The sequence below is a fragment of the Numida meleagris genome, chromosome 1, assembly GCF_002078875.1.
Source record: "Numida meleagris isolate 19003 breed g44 Domestic line chromosome 1, NumMel1.0, whole genome shotgun sequence".
In the NCBI taxonomy this organism is placed as follows: Eukaryota; Metazoa; Chordata; class Aves; order Galliformes; family Numididae; genus Numida; species Numida meleagris.
Genome location: NC_034409.1, coordinates 134,258,474 through 134,275,664, shown reverse-complemented (window position 1 = coordinate 134,275,664; position 17,191 = coordinate 134,258,474). Strand labels below are relative to the sequence as shown.

Genomic DNA, 17,191 nt, shown 5'->3' with positions numbered 1-17,191 from the left:
TGTTGAACACAAACAAACCTAACATCAAAAACACTTGCCTTAGTGAAAAATAATTATTTCGTAGGTTTTTGTTTTAACTCTCCATTCTTTGAAATATCACTGATTTTCTTTTCTTGCCAGTTTTGTCCCTTTGTAATATGATCAATGATCAACACTGGAACGTTTTCCTTCTGTTTCAAATTAAGCTTACAAATGAATAGGCTTGTTAGCTGGAGCTAACAAACTTTTTTTTTTTTTTTTTTTGGTGTCGTTTGATCCCTGAACACCCCATTCCTCTTCACATGTGGAATAGGAGAAACATTGAAGGCAGTGCTTTATTGTTCACTGGTGGTGTGGCCTTATTCTCATTCCCTCAGGGCTTGTCTATATTAGGAGAGGAACCTAATATTGGAACAAAATCAGCCAGCCTCAGCCATAAACCTTCCAGGGAAAAGATCTGAGGATCAAGTACGGACTTTGTCCTCTTGAGCTGACAGGAAAATTGGGCCTGGGTATCACCAGGTATCATGCAGGAGGACACCTGGTTGCATTGCAGCTCACCTGAAAACTCTGAGGACTTTGGAGCATCCCCCCTCACGATCCTGCTGTGTCCCATCTCATCTACCTGCGACATACCAGCACCATACAATTTAAGCTCCTAGTAAATCATAAACAAAACAGTAAATAAATTGTCAGACTAAGGCCATGCAGCCTACTATCATCAACACTTTTCCCTGCTTCAGCAAAATAACAGGAGACAAAAACAAAAGTTAAAAACATTACAGAGCACGAGAATATAAAGTATGTCTTTTTAGGTATCTCAGCAGTAGTGGCTCCTTACAGTGAGAATGGCCAGATCTGAAACTAAAGTCTGTAGGAATTAGTGTTAGGGTTAGGGTTATCAAAATTTTTATAAGGTTCAAACTAGGGAATTTGTTTGCTTGTCACTCTTCCCAATTTAATAACTACCTGAACTAGCTGAAGAATCTGCCTGAGGCTACAGTAAATGCTAGACTGAACTGCCTTATGGTTTTCTGTATGTCTCCTGAAAGTGACAGAAAAATCAAAAGCAGTCAAGTAGTCCTCCACTGCCTGAGCTAATTTCTGTTTTATGTGATTTGTAATATTATTAGAGTTGGTTGATGTTTGTTTACTAAGTTCATATTAGATGCCTTAAAGGGCAGCTGGATTTTGACAGCTGCTTCAGTTCCATGTCTGTCCAAGTGGACAGGGTTTCCATAGGAAGTGTTGTTCCCTTAAGTCTGAAAACCTTGTCTGTAAGTACCTGAATACACATTGACATTAATTTGAAAATTCTGACGTGGGCTTTCTAAATAGCTAGGTCTTTATTTATGACTAGATTTAGTTATAATCTAGTTTCCGATTACTTTGTCAGCTATAAACTTTCTAGCTTTATTGAATTTCAACTCGATATAATTTCTTTTTCCATCTCATATTTCAGGCTGCTGGTTATTTATTTGTGTGGGTGCTTTATCTTACTTCACTCCTTTAAAGTGGCGACAGTGCCTGCAGGCACAGCTTGGTTGGCAGTAACGAGTATAGATTGCCATTCATAAATGGGCCATGGCTGTGGGAAGTGGGGTGCGATAGGAGAGACAGCAAGCTGCTCCCAATAGCAAGGAGCAGACACATAGAGGCATAAAGGCATTTTTTAAACACTTTGTATTTCAGGATCACTTTGGTAGTCTGTTGCATACGCACTTTGTGTATTTTTATAGTATGTCATTAAGTATTAAATAAACTTCACAAAAAGCTGTTGCTAGCTAGGAGCAGCAGTCCTTTGCATGGACCAGTAAGCTGACACCTACAGCAACGCATGTCAGGAGCACATATGGTCCCTACTGCACCAGATTTCCTAGAGGCACAAACACTTGTGAGAGGGCATGTTGGGCAACCCTCCCCTCCCTGTGCCCTCCTCGTCCCACAGATCTGGCACATTTGTTCATCACTTCTTGCTGTAAATCTGCCTTGAGATACATAAACAATGGCAATGGTCCCTGTTACACAAAGCAGAACAGTTCCTTAAAACAAAAATGTTATGTTACTGCCGTGCATTTGTTCACTATGGGGACGAATGGCTGTCTGCATGGCAATTTAAGTTCAAGTTAAAAAAAAATAGTTCAAATTTGAATACAGGTTAGATTGTTCTCTTAATCAGTGTGTGCTGTTTTGTAATGAAATAGTATTTAGACTCTACCAATAAAAACATAATGCAAAAAATGGCAAAGCTTCACTGATAGACCTTCTTCCTAATGTCTTTATCACATTCCTATAATATTACTTACAGGTGTCTAGGAATATAAACCACTCTTTTGCACAGCTATATTGCAGCCATCAGTCTTTTGGGGGGCTTAAAACAGAGTTATTTCCGTATGTTGTGCTGTAGCACATTAGGATGTCTCTGCCTGAGCTCTATCTTCATAGAATATTTAAGTGACATCTATATTGGAACCAGAGTTAATAATGTAATCTGGACACAAAAGTGGATGTGCACAGGAACAACTGACACTGGAGTCATGGTGTACTGCTAGACTTTGCTTTGCTTCTATTTGTTGCTTTGCTTCTTTTTGCTCACACAAAAAAAGCATGAACTGAAATTCTGCAGAAGCTGGCATTTTTGGTTCCCCTTGTAGTGCAGGTGCATGAGCTGGCATTTGCTTCTAAGCCACATCTAAAGAAAAGTCTTGGCTCATAATGAATATGCCAAATTATTAAATTTGATAATAGACTTAAAATATGCATATTATCTAACTCCCACACAGGCCTATGTAAAAGGCCATTGTGTCTTAGCGTCAGCCTAACTCTTGCCACGATAGACAGCACAGAATTGACATATCCCCATTCCCATGTAACCAAAGGAAAATCCCTTATGCAGGCTCTTCCAAAGATGAAGATGACCACCTTTGTGTGTTGGGGAGGCTCCAGTGTGTGTGTAGGGTGGGCAGTGATGTTGAAGGACAAACAGATGGCTTTCCCCATTACCGTTCCTTTGAAGTGCTGCTCCTTGGTGTCCCACCTCGGCTCTCCTTCCACAGATGAAAAACCTCGCGTTACCAATATCAAGTGATTGAATTATTGAAGGATTAGGCAGAAATCTTTCAAATACTCCATGTTTCAAATGAAGGAAAAGAGAGTGTGATAAACCCTGCTTGTAAAGTAGATGAACTCAAGCTTGTTAGATAAACTGCAGGCAAACAAAGCAGAGCGGTTTGTTCATTGAAAGGCAGTGGAAAGAAAGCTGCTGTTGACTTGTTGCAGCCTGTAAGAACTGCACAGAATTGCAGTTGTCTGTAATTGGGTTTGCCAGGGGGCAGCAAGAAGAGGCATAAGCCTAGTAGCAGCGGACATGAAAGAACAGACATGTCTCCGGCTGCAGCACTGGCCGTTAAGTAGATTGCCTCCACTGCTCAGCTGAGATGAGTAAATATATAGGATGAAACTAAGGGTGATTCATTTCAGTTTGTGAAGAGTTAGTGGCAGTCTTACAAAGTACCTGTCTTTAACCTCCATTACAGACAGGTTGGCATCTTCATCTGCTGACGTGTAGATGCTCCACTGCTGCACTGCAGGTTCTGAAGCTTATAAATAATTACTCCAAGAATGAACTCTGTCACAGAGAAGGGACCAGAGGCAAGATTTATGCAGTTTGCCTGTCATTTACATAATGCTAAAAGCATCTGAATTAACAAATTAGTGTATTTAAAACTTCATGAAAACACTTCTTCAGATTCAAAAATGACTTCAGTTTTCATAACAAATGAGTTCATTTCCTTTCAAGAAATTACGTTTGAAAGAAATTTTACCATTGTTAAAGAAAATATCTTTTGAAGACATCTGCAACTTGTACTTTGTGGCCACTTTAAGAATGTACATTTTGCATTCACTACATGCAGCCACATTTTATGTTAGGTAATATCTTTTTTTTTCCTTTTTTTTTTTTTTTGGAAAACATTATTCTTAATTTGAAGAGCATGTACATTTCTTTGTACTTAACCATGGAACATTTCTCAGACTATTCTAGGCCACTTAATTTCCTGTCAACTTTACCTAGTGGGTTGAATTTCTCCTGATATTTACTGGGTCAAAAGAATGGCTTGGTGAGTTCTCTCTCAGCTACTTTAGCTGCCACACCAGCTTGCTGAGCCATGTGCTGTGTGATTGGAGTAGTCTTCTGGCTTTAAGTCTGCTGAATTTAAATGTCATCACTGGACTTTTTCTGTGGACAGCTAATACAAAGCAGAAGGGATTTCTTATCCCCGCTCCCAGCCAGAGGATGGTTTTCCATGGCTGTTCATAGTGACTGTTTGCATAACCTCCTTACCAATTATCTGAAAAATTATTTGAGAATCAAGAGAATGTTTTCTTCCAAACCCAATGTTTTCATGCCTTTCTTGGAATTCTATGCCAATACCACCCTGTATTTTCATACAACATTCTCATCAACAACCTTATTCCCAGTAATATTCACTATTGTCTAGTATTGTGAAAAGATGTTAGTTTATGACTTTGGTTTACTGCTCTGAAAATGTGGTGTGTGACACCATATGAAAGATTAATAAAAATATTAACTGACTTTTAAACTTAACTGTAAAAGGTAGTCAAGGAAAATCTCCACTGGACAACCTCCCTCTGCCAGTATGAAGTACTTAAGGTACTTTATCTCGCTGTTTTGGAGATTTTTTTCCCCCTGGGGATACAGATTTAGACTGACAGGAAGGATCATAAGAAACAAATTATCCAGCTAGATGGCAGAAATCCTAGTATTTCCTTCTAAGACAGTGCAGCTCCATAAGACAGAAGGACATTCAACAGTCTTGCTTGTTGCTTTTGCTAGGTTTTCCTGTGGGGTCGTGAGGGCTTGCTTACTCTCAGAGTTTCGTGGTGATCCTACTAGTGAAGGATAACCGTGAGAACATGAATGTGATGAGTTTTGTCTATGCTCATAACAGGTCATGAGCTTTGACTTCTCTTCCCTCTAGATGCTGTGCAAAAATATATTATAAATACAATTTTCAACATGCCAGCAATGCACACTGCGGTTAGTAACATTTCAAAAAGTCATGGTGAATTCATGGGCTCTTTGCTAACGAACAGGAAATGCAATCAAGCAAAGGCAAGGCTCTGTTTACCCAGGCTAAGATACTACTTTGACTGTATGAACTACCTGTGGAAGTTTATGGCATTTCTGTTTTTCTGTTGCAGGTGCAGGGGCTACCTCTGGTATTTCAGCCATTTTCCCAAGCACCTCTGGCACAAGTACCTTCTCACCTTACCAGCATGCTCACAAAGGTAAGAAGGCATTCATGGATTGAATGTAGCAGCTGTTGGTCTCAAAAACAGCATCAACAAAAGTGCGACTGAACTGATGATATCTATTGTGAATTTCATTGCCACTCTTTCCATATTTCTAAAATGGTTATTAAAATAATTTAGAATTAATTTTCATTTCTTGGTTAATCAATACTGCTGTTCTGGGAGGATGGACTTAAAATGGACTTGGACTTTAGTGGGTAATGCCAGCAATTAATTAGCTCATTATTTGTAGTGCTACAGATAGGGCACTGTGCCTCAGCAAAGCCTCATTAGGACTGGTGACAATAAAATGGACAAATATAGCCAGTCTCTTACTGAACTGTTCTAAACTGTTCTCCACTATGATTATTAGGTTTTTAAAATGTTTGAACATGAGTACACACTGCAGGAAGGATGCAGATAATGAGGTACTGACCACACTGATCTTCCTGGTGGTTTTGTCTGTAAACAAGATCTTGAGGATCATGTTTTCAGAAAAATTATTTTAATGCATTTTAGTATACCTGATATTTTCTGCATTCTTTCATGACTTTTTGATTCTGTTCATCCAAATTCTACTTCTATCTTTCCACATATCTTATTTTAAATTCACCCTGCAGCCATGCTGTTTTAAGTCTATTAAAAAAACATTTCTTATTCTACAAGTACATTGTGTTCTCCTTACTGCAAAGATTTTGAGGCAGTCAGAGATATCAACAGACCTTTTACCTCTCATCCCATTTTATGGGGATTTTTTGGTTCAGTATTTTTGTTTGTTTTTCTTTAAGTACTGTTTCCCAGAGTTCACCATTAGGAAGGCTGCTACTCCTGCGTACATATAGTTTCCTATATTATTAGCAGGTAATACCATTTCCTACATCTTTGTATAGTCATCTGACTAGATATTTTCTATGAATACTGTTAAGTAGTTCTTGCAGTATAAGTCACAATTTTGAAAATTGTTAGATAGTTCCCCCTTGAGAAGTAGCATTTAGTTTTGCTTAACCAAGACTCAGACCAACAAAATGAGTGTGCAAATTCTAACGGTAGTGCAGAGTGTAAACTGTTAACTATTCTTTGATCTGAAGAATTGCTTCTTTACAAAAAGCTTATTTGTTTTTCCAGCAGACCTTTCAGGACAAGGACATCTGGCTACAGCTCTAATAATTGCAATGTCTACCATATTCATAATGGCTATTGCCATTGTCCTCATCATCATGTTTTACATTGTGAAAACCAAACCTTCTGCTCAAGGTAATTGTTCAGCACAACAAGTTTTTGCTGCAAATACTATTTTTAGATAGCTTCTGAGAATAATTATTGTTATTTTTACATTCTAGCCTGCTGCAAGAGCCACTCAGTAAAAAATGTTGAAGCTCAGGCTAATACACAAGAAGAGAAGAAAGAAGTACAAGGTATAAGTTGCTTTAGTTTTGCATTTTCTATCCAAGATGCCATTGGGCTTAAGTACTCATAGTGCATTTCTCTTAATTGCAATTCCTCCATTCCATGTCCTTTTACCTAATAATTATGTACATCGGTTGATCCGAAAGTAATGCCTCCTGTTTATTTCCATGGTAACTGCAACAGATACAAGGAGTACAGTAACACTCTTTGATGATGAAATTCTGAGCTACAAAACACTCTTTTTCAACATAGTCACCACCATTAGCTATGCATTTTCTCCAGCAATGAGCAAGAGCCTGCATATCATGTTCATAAAAATCTGCACGACTGGAATTGACCTACTGCTTCACAGCTGCTATGATGGCGTTGTTGCTAGAAAATTGTTGCCCATGCAGTCCATCTTTCATCTGCCCAAACAGATAGAAGTCAGAAAGAACCAAATCTGGACTATACAGTGGGTGTGGTCCAGCCAGGATTGGTAACATGTTCCATGGTCTTCAAACTGATGTGCGGCCTGGTGCTATCATGTTGCAAGAGAAATGTCTTCTCTAGCCTGACTCTGGAAGTTTGAGTCAGTGTTACGATGTAGCAGTCAGAGTTGATGGTTTGTCCAGGTTTCAGAAAATCCAGAAGGATCACTCCTTTTGTATCCCAGAAGACAATGCACGTATCTTTACCTGCTGAGGGCTGCCTCTTGAACTTTTTCTTCAGTGGGGAATTCACATGTTCCCACTCCATGGACTGTCATTTTGACTCCAGCTTGTAATAGTGACAGCATGTCTTGTCACTGGTAATGATGCAATCCAGGAAACTGTCACCTTCAGCCCAGTATTGGTTGAAGAGGTCCTGACGAACTTGCATGCATTGTTCTTTCTGGAATGGTGTAAGCATCAGTGGGACCCACCTGGCGCAAACTTTGTGATATTCCAATATTGCCATCATTTCCAAAACCTTGAAATCAATATTCAGGTCCGTACACAGTTTCCTGGTCATAATCCACCAATTCACACTGATGAGCCAATTGAGATGCTCTCCATTTCATCGTGTGACAACTGTGCATGGCCGTCCAGAACATGGCTTGTCTTTTACATCACTGTCACCATTGCTGAAACGTACCACCCATCACCTCACTGTGCCGACATCCACTGCGTGGTCTCCATAAACGTTCAGCAAGTGTTGATGAATGTCAATGGGTGCCACTTCTGCATGGAGGAGTTCGCTGACATCGCTTTGCTTCATCTGCACTTCCATGTCAGATGCTGTTGTGTCAGAGTGCCCCTGTGCTGCCATCTGTCACATGGCAACAACATGTAACAGAACATTGGTGGAAAGGTTCAACCTCTTTTGCCATACTGCCAGCATCCACCTCTTGATGCTGTGGGCCAACATCATAAAAGAGGAGGCATTATTTTTGGAGCAGCCCTCTTACGATAGTATTTGTACTCTCAGAATGTCACTTAATCCTCTGATAGCAATTCAAAAGGTAGCACAGATTTCCATTTGCAGTAAGGTTGCCAGCTAAAGTAGCTCCTCAGACAAAACACCAATTTGAATACTCATCGCCAGTTTAAATTTCTCTCATTGTTTATTTGCAGATAATGTTGTGATATTCTCCGAGAAAGAAGAGTTTGAAAAACTTACAGCAACTCCAGCTAAGGCGGCTAAAAGGTAGGTAAAGAAAAATAAAGATATTTCCATTTTGACTAGAGTAGGAAAGGGGAAGAGTCGCCGTTCATCCTGGTACAGAGGAATTCATGAAGAACAAAGTAGAAGTAATTTTCAAGTCTGGTAGATCAAGGAAAAATGTGTCAATGAAAGAGTTGCATGTGTTAGAGTTTCTGGAAGAGGTGACCATGGCCACCATACATTAAAATGTTACCTTGAGCACCATGCGCTCTGGGTTGTAGCCCACAGAGATTCTGTGCTGGATAACACAACTCCACTGACATAAACACTGTCCTCAGTGGGAAATCTCGCTGTGGAAGGATTCTTGCAAGATAAGCATGATTGTGCAACTTGGTGAGCATTGCACATATATCCTCAGAAGATGAATGCAGTTACATTTACAGGATTTCAGGGGAATAAAAAATGGAAAACATTTTTATTTCATTACTCAGGGATAGGAGAAAGGAAATCATTGGAGTCAAACCATGAGAGGCTTAACTAAGACAACCTTATCTTTCATTTTACAGTGAAAACGATGCATCTTCTGAGAATGAACGACTTTTAAGTCGTAGCATGGATAGTGATGAAGAAGCTGCAGTTGACAAGCAAGGGACACCAGAGAGATGCTTGTTATCTTTAGTGCATTTGGCCAGAGATAAATCTTCTACAAGCAATAAATCAACTGGGGTAAGGCAATTTTGAGATTTAAAATTTGAGAGTTGCTTTCTGTGTTTTTATTGTTGTGGTGTTTTTTTTGTTGTTGTTGTTTGTTTTTTGTTTTTTGCTTTTTCGCTCTTTTTTTTTAAGAAAACAATATAAAAACTATCACCACAAAAATGCACAATAGCGCAGATAGGACTAATCCACAAAATACTAGAGAGTTTCTTCTGGCAATTTCACTACAGACTCTCATTTGCACAATGGCATATGATATTCCTTCAATATTTAAGAGAGTACCTATGTAGATGTATAAATACTGTTCAGGGTTGAAAAGCACATTTGCTACAAGAGAAATAACTCTGCTTTTCCGCATTTTACATTTTATAGTCTAAAGAAAGAAAAAGAAAACAGCAAACCCCCAGTATAGTTAATGCTAATATAACCAACCCCAAAGCTACACTGGCAGCAGAAAATCAGACAGAAAAATAATGTAACAGCAGTGTTGGAGTCATACAATAGCATAGCATCTGCCTGTCTTGACTCAGAGGCATGGGTATTTCTATGCCATTGAATTTTCAGCAATATCTGGAGTTGTGCTTGATTTTTTTGTGTGTGTATAACTTCCAAAAACACATATGAGTGACACAGGTCACTCCTGTGCTCCTAAGCACAATGTAGATGCACTGTTTGTTTTGCTGTGGAAGGCCTTCACTTATTCCTGCTGAATCTGTATTGCTCAGGGCAGTTTATCTCACTTAGGCTGTTTCAAGGCATGGTTAGGGCCCTCCCTCACCCACGCAATGTTTAGTTTATATTAAAATGAATCCGTCCTTAAAAAGAGAGTGTATGCTCTGACATTTTGTATGTTTTTAGAACTTCAGAAACAATTAAAAAATAGCAATATCTAGGACAAAATAGTGTCATTAATCAAAGAATTGTAAGGGTTGGAAGGAAACTCTGGAGATGGTTGAGTCCAACCCACTGCTAAAGCAGGTTCCCTACAGCAAGTCACACAGGAAAGTGTCCAGTTGGGTTTTGAACATCTCCAGAGAAAGAGACTCCACAACCTCTCTGGGCAGCCTGTTCCAGTGCTCTGTTACCTCAAAGGAAAGAAGGTCTTTCTCATGTTCATATGGAACTTCCTGTGTTCTGGTTTGTGCCCGTTGCCCCTTGTCCTGTCACACTGGGCACCATCAAAAACAGCCTGGCCTCATCCATTTGACACCCATCCATTAGATATCTATAAGCATTGATAAGGACCTCCCCTCAGTCTTCAGTTCTCCAGGCTGAAGGGTCCCAGATCTCTCAGCCTTTCCTCCAAAGGGAGATGCTATTTTGTTAAGAATAAAAAAGGTTTGAAGTTGTACCTTATTTGCATGTTTAACTTTGCTGGGATGGTTCTTAGATTTTCTTAAAAATCTCATTTTTCAGCTGAGGGCAGACACAAAATCTCAACCTAAGAAAGATGTTTTTTCTGTGTGTAATCAGTTATGACTATCTGAAAATAACTTACTACTCTAATGTTCATATTTTAAAATTCAGTTTTATGAGGTCTCTGTAAAAATCCAACGTTATCACACTTCTGTATGCACTTGCTTAAAATTGCATTATACATGTTGGGCAGGTAGGAAATCAGAACATTTAATAAGAAACAGCTTGCCTTCTAAAGACTATACATAGTAGATACATTCTCCTGAGTAATTTAGGTATCTCGTAAGTACATCTGAAACATGAGCATTTCTCCCAGACCTTCTGTCCTTACATACTGCTAATGAGCTGAGGCCTGCTAACAAGGCTGAAGACAAAGTTTTCAATGCAAGTGCAGATTATATCGAAATTCCCCAGCCCATACCTAAGATTTCACAACTAAGCTAGTTGGCAAAAGTTAGAAAAGTAGTAATTTGCTTGAGGCTAGAGAATGAATAGCGTTTCTAGTACTAGAAAGAGTAGCTTTTTGAGAGGGGTGAAGAAAGTTGAAGGCCTGCTCTTATCCAAAGCTGCTCTGGTTAAACCAAAAACCATTATGCAAGGAGCTACCACATGGAGGGTTATCAGACCCAAATCCACCTGCTTGCTTCCAGTAAAAGCTTTAAAAATTTCCCATCGTCTGTCTCAAACAAAAAGATCATCCTGAGTAATTCTTGGGCTTGAAATTCTTTACCCTCTCTCCTTGTCCTAAGAATGAAGAGAGAATGAAAATAGGCATCTAATCACTGTCTTATATGAATTTTAATGAATTCCATTAAAAGAAAATTTTATATTTACAAGGGTCTGAAACAGCTAATCAAGTGTACATCAGAATCTCAAAGATTAAGCACATGTAAATTGTACCAAGAATATGTGAACAAAGTCAATGTCTGCACTGCATTTCCCCGCAATATGGCATACTGTGAGATAGGCATTGGGTGGAGCAGCCAGTTTGTTGTCTCCAGCTGCAAGTCTGTTAATCCAAGTAATTGATGTGCCCTGTCCCTTAGAGTCCAAATAAAATGGGGAAAATCTTGCCATGAAAAAAATACAATAGTGAAAATAGAGCTTTTTTCATCCTGGTTTGCGGTGAAAAAGTGGTGAATTTGTGGAGATAATGCTGGAGTCCTATCAAAATGACAGCTTTTCAGAGAGCTCAGCCCTAATGAAAGCTGGCAGAGAGATGACAATTCCAGTCCCTGAGAACTCATGACATTTTGACATTTATTTTCAATCCACACTGAATCCAAGGCCAAACCTTGAGAATATTTTTGCTAAATGAAACTACATCAAAATGTCCATTTTCAGCTTAGAAATTGTCAAGTTTTCATTCTGAGTCTCTTTCTTGTCAAAAATAATGACAACACCCTGGACCTTAAATTTTCCCTGTCTAAAGTGTTACTGATTTTTTTTATCTCTCTATAAAATCTTTCAGATTCATGCAGGTAATGTATCGTAGAAGCAAATATCTAATTAATTAGCAAAGCAGTAAGCAGTTCTATGCTAAATGACAGAAAAGGTGATCCCCTCCTCTACAGTTCTCTTACATTGTTGGATGAAGGCAATTTCAGTCTGATTTCAATGTACCTGGACGTCCCTTGCATTTTTTCCTGCATGCGTGGCATTGAATTTGTCCTCATTATCTGGAGTTTCCTTCAGTCTGAAAGAGAAACAAAACAGAAACATTTAGAGTAGAAAATATATTGATCTAAAAGAAGAACAGATTGAAAGAAAGTTCTCTAGCAGTGGTAAGCCAAAGTAGAAATATGTTTGCTTTTCACTGAATTGTTGCATCCTCTTCCGTAAGTCTTCAAAAGGGACCCTTGAGGACATGATGTGATAATCCCTTGAGCCATGAAAGGACGGTCTCCCAGAGGTTTTATGCTACTGACTGCCAATTGTTTACTCTCGTGACCAAAAAAAATAATGCAATAAATCTCTTTTAGATTCAAAGTCGAAGGAAAAAGATACTTGATGTGTATGCTAATGTATGCGACGTCGCAGAAGGTGAGTACAAAACTTGCACCTCTTGTAACAGCACAAAATTAGATCACAATTGTTTTCTGTAAAATATAAATCCCTCTGTTTTCCTATGGAAAGGAGAGTTTCATGGAAAGAAAGTGCAAATCTGGAAAAAGCCCAAGTGAGCAGATTTGTTCTTACCAAGCAGGAAGGCACCATGGTGCCTCAATTGCAAAGCTATTCAGGTTGGGTTTGTGTACCACAGCTGCTCTCCAGATGTGTGTATGGGCTTCCTGCCTCTGGAGAGATGCAAGAGTAATGTTGGTTCTTATCTGGACATCCACACGGACCAAGCTGCAGAGACCTTTCCTCTTCATCTAGAGGAAACATGTTTATCTGTTTAGTGGCATGGATAACAGGTATAAATTAGGTCCAAATACAAAAGTGTGACTTGTGGAGCATCAGGATTGTGCTTCAGACAAAAGTCTTGACCTACTCTGCTTCTCTAAGTGCTGTCCCACTTCTCATGACAACAAGCAGTTTCCAAGTAGGCCAGTGTTGCACATGTTAACCTTTTGCACTTGGCTAGCTGGAGTGTTTCAGCAGAAGGTACACGAACTAGTTTTTATGCAGTACAGAGGACATGACTGCATTTACCTTTTTTTTTTTTTGTCCCACATACTTCGTGTGCATACATGTGAACAACTTTTCTGTGGTTCAGGGAGCTCTGTCTCCCATCGAATTACTGCTGTTGTGTATAAAGCAGGAAAACTACTAGAAGCAGAAGACTGTTTTCAGAAACGCTCTAGCTCCTCAATTCTGTGACCAGCAGTACAAAGAAAAACTGTATAGGAAAGAATAGCTTTTTCCTCACAGAATGGCTGATGAATAATCTCTAGAGATTCAGTGTTGGCAGTGACAATCGAACATTTGCAGAGACTTTTATGCTTGCAAGCATCTGGCATCTTTGCTGCACCTCACTCTTTGCATTCCTACAAGGGCAACTTTCAGTTACAGTGAATTTACAGCAGCTGCTGCTGACAGAGTCAGGGAAGGGTCAGAGCTCTCGAGCTCAACCACTGTGCTGGACGTGCAGAGGTGCATTCATGGAGCTGCTCATGAGGAATACGTTTCCAGTACATTTGTTACAGCAAGTAAATTGTGGCAGGAGGGGGGCAGTACCGTAGGAATGCACTCAATCCATCTAGTATTTCTTTCCCAGACAACTTCTTACCCTGATTATTCTATGAATATTGTACCCTACTTTTACCAGGTGAGATATGGTAATAACTTTGGAGCTAAACATACCTATCAAGGACTCACACTTAAAGATATTAGCTGTGTTTATTGCTAATAGTATTTTAAGAAATTCTTTGAATAGCCAGGATGTGTGCACAGAGCTGTCTGACCAGAACCCCTCACGTTGCAGGCCTGAGCCCTACGGAGCTGCCGTTTGACTGCCTGGAGAAGACCAGCCGAATGCTCAGTTCAACGTACAACACAGAGAAGGCCATAGTGAAAACATGGCGTCACCTTGCCGAGAGCTTCGGGCTGAAGAGGGATGAAATTGGCGGCATGACAGATGGCATGCAGTTGTTTGACCGCATCAGCACAGCGGGCTACAGCATCCCAGAACTGCTCACCAAACTGGTACAAATCGAGCGGCTGGATGCCGTTGAGTCTCTGTGTGCAGATATTCTGGAGTGGGCACAAGCAATGCCTTCTCCTGAACCAGCAGTGACATCCTGATGGGCCTGGTTGGGGCCTGCGCTCCCATAGCACCTGTGAGAACAATGATGCCAGCCAGCAGCATGTCAGAGACTCCGGACAAGAGACCCTTGACATTTCATCTACAAAGTCACTCCTGGTAACCAACGGGAAGCTTTTCTCTTTTACTTCTAAGAAGGTGAAGTTACACATCTACAAAAACAAAAGCAGAATTCTTCCAAGAAGCTTGGTATGAAACAGGTTGTGAAACAAAATGATTATGTTAAACAGTCACTGACAATAAGCGGACACAAAAACGCGCGTTCTGCAGCCTGTGTCTGAGTATATGTGCAGATATCCCTGCTGCTGCCCTTCCTGCCTGGTTTGCAAGAAAGCTGTTGAGTTGCTCGCTGGAGATAGCCCCTGTCTGTTGGGGCTTTGGTCAACCACTGGTCTAACAGTTACAGTCAACAACGGCACCACAGCCACAGTATCAACTAATACACATTAGGCACCTACATTTCTATCAGCTCTAACACATTTAACATTTAACCAGTTTCATTTTCTATATTCCCTATGGATTTGTTAAATCTAGAAGTATGTGCATAGATGTATATACACAGTCCTCAGATTAATTACAGGATATGAAAAAAAAGCTCCAAGATAATTTACAGATGGAAGCGCTTCTAAACACTGTATATAACGCATGTAAATGCACTCGTGGTCCATACCCACATTTCAGAAATTGTAAATTCAAACTGCAGACTCACTGCAGCAAAGCTGTTTGGCGAGAGGGCAGTGTGAGTTGGCAGTGACCCCTCACAAGTGCAGAGGAGAGCAACAAGTTTTTCTCTTCCTTACTGCTACCAGAAAAAAAGCAATGCAAACAGTGCACACACAACTATGACTTTCCAGTACTGACGTCTATATGTCAAATAATATTTCAAGCAGAGGAATATTCAGACAACAGTGGGTCGTGTGACTGAGAGCAAAGAGAGTAGATTTTTTTAAACAGTAGATTTTTTTAAACAGTTGAAAGGTATAGGAACAAGTGGTTTTCAAATGCTGTGCTCCAGTGCATGTAAAAGAGAATCATAGAATCATCAAGGTTGGAGAAGACCTCCAAAATCATCTAGTCCAAACATCCACCTACCATCAGTGCTTCCCCACTAAACCATCTCCTTGGGCAGCCCATTCCAGTGCCTCACCACTCTTTCAGAGAATAAATTTTTCCTAATATCCAACCTGAAATGTGAGCACAGAGCCCACAGATGGAAATTAACTCTTCTGGAAGGTAAAGAATTATTGTGAGTTTATGTACAACAAAAATCACATTGTTTGTTCCCGTTAGCTACTCGTGATTTTCTTTGTTAAAACGTCTGTAAAACTTGTTCAGACCCCAAGTCAGAAGGTGTTACCAAATCACTGTGCTTAATTTGTAGCTAAAATGAGCGATGACTGATTTCAATGTTAAACCACTAAATGAAGAGAACTGTCACTTACCAACCTATACTTTTTAAATTACAAATTGCTTGACCCAAAAAAAGTTATGAAAAATACATTATCTGTAACCCTGACGTTAGTAACCAGTATTCCATCACTTAATAACCAGATCTTATTTATGATAGTATCATAATTGTGCTGAACATTTAGTACCACCCCTTAACATCTACATTTACTGATCTTTTCAGACCTTGATCTATTTTGCAGAGGAAGTACATACTGCAGCATAAAACCTCTCCTCTCTGTTCTTCCACCATTTCTTCAGTATCGTAACTCACTCTTCATTAATTTGCATGTGCTAAGTCTGAGGAGAATTTTGACTTTTCTTATAAAGGAAGATGCGAACTGCATTTATTTGAATATTTAACTGGCTAACTGATGTTTAATTTATGGATGGGATTCTTGCTATCTTGAAATTAGTGACAAATTCATACAGACTTCAACAGGCTTCAGTAAGATTTCGAGGTTTGCTGACAGCTCTGTGATCTTCAACAAAATTTCCAAGACCCTACATTTGCAGATTAGGTCTATTGCTACTAAAGTAAAACAGGAAAAAAAAGAGAATGGGAAGATTCTGTTTCTCTTGTGCCAGTGTGTAACTACAGTGTTATCCAGTGGACTGCCCCCTATATTTCATGTTTTATTTAATAGCACACACCATTCATGTATTTAAAAGAAGCCAAAGGAATCCTCTTTTTTACATTTGTTGGGCCTTGACTGGGCCTTAAAAAGTGAGGGTCTTGAAATCAGTGGTGCCAATGTGAACACAGACTATTTAACATTATTTTATTTAGTATACAGTATTTTTATTGTTACACAAAAGATGTACAGGAACAAAAAAATCCTGTAGATCTTGCCAAATCTTACTTTCTAATAATTTTGTTTAATGCTGTACATATAACTTATTATATTGTAAAATATGAACATAAAATATGCTAATAAAGAGGTCAAACACAGTATTATCTTTTTATATTATTTTATTTTTAATTCATATCTTGCCTTATGAATATGTAATTAAATAAGTTAGCCAGGGGCTAGCAGCACATTCCTGTGGTATGGGAGTGCCAAGGTAACATGCATGGAGGAATCTTTGCATTCCCACAATATACTGCTTGTCTGCACTGCACTTTGAGAAGTTTTGAAGCAACAACCATCTTCCTTTCACAATACAATTTTCGTTCAATATTTCAACTCCAAGGTAGAAAGTAAGTGAAGTCCAGGCTCCTCAGAGAATCTGATTGTAAGTTATTATATGTTTACTGAGAGGTGGTACAGATTGGGAGACTAGTGAATAATCTCACAGTAGCAATACTCTCTAATTAACATTTTCATTGTGAATTCCTAAATAAGCAGTACCACACAGCATTATCAGAGACTTTACCTGGAAGCTTTTGCTGCATGGCAGAAGAACTGTATTCATCCAGTCCTATGCTGCACTGTGCAGACCGCTAATGGAATTGCAGCATCTGCAGAAACCAGCACCGAGCTGCATCTCCCCCGGCAATGGTGACTAAGCTGAGACTGTCAA

The 17,191-nt window shown here is 39.4% G+C and overlaps 1 protein-coding gene and 1 long non-coding RNA gene across 3 annotated transcripts in view; one reads left to right on the top strand and one right to left on the bottom strand.

Annotated features, from left to right (window-relative positions):
- The window catches only part of EDAR (ectodysplasin A receptor), a 73,232-nt gene extending 56,630 nt beyond the window's left edge, over positions 1-16,602 (top strand). The window contains exons 6-12 of one of the 2 annotated variants that reach the window (XM_021414381.1): positions 5,203-5,289; positions 6,421-6,546; positions 6,633-6,707; positions 8,295-8,367; positions 8,892-9,051; positions 12,438-12,498; positions 13,883-16,602. In XM_021414381.1, the coding sequence (XP_021270056.1) occupies positions 5,203-5,289; positions 6,421-6,546; positions 6,633-6,707; positions 8,295-8,367; positions 8,892-9,051; positions 12,438-12,498; positions 13,883-14,202 (902 nt within the window). In that variant the 3' untranslated portion in view covers positions 14,203-16,602. Of the gene's footprint in view, positions 1-5,202; positions 5,290-6,417; positions 6,547-6,632; positions 6,708-8,294; positions 8,368-8,891; positions 9,052-12,437; positions 12,499-13,882 lie in introns of both variants that reach the window. The other variant, XM_021414372.1, reaches the window with a different exon arrangement.
- LOC110407109 lies at positions 11,869-14,067 on the bottom strand. The gene is made up of 3 exons (XR_002443729.1): positions 13,987-14,067; positions 12,655-12,830; positions 11,869-12,151 (listed from the first exon to the last, which is right to left on the bottom strand). It is a non-coding gene; the product is annotated as an uncharacterized LOC110407109 (long non-coding RNA).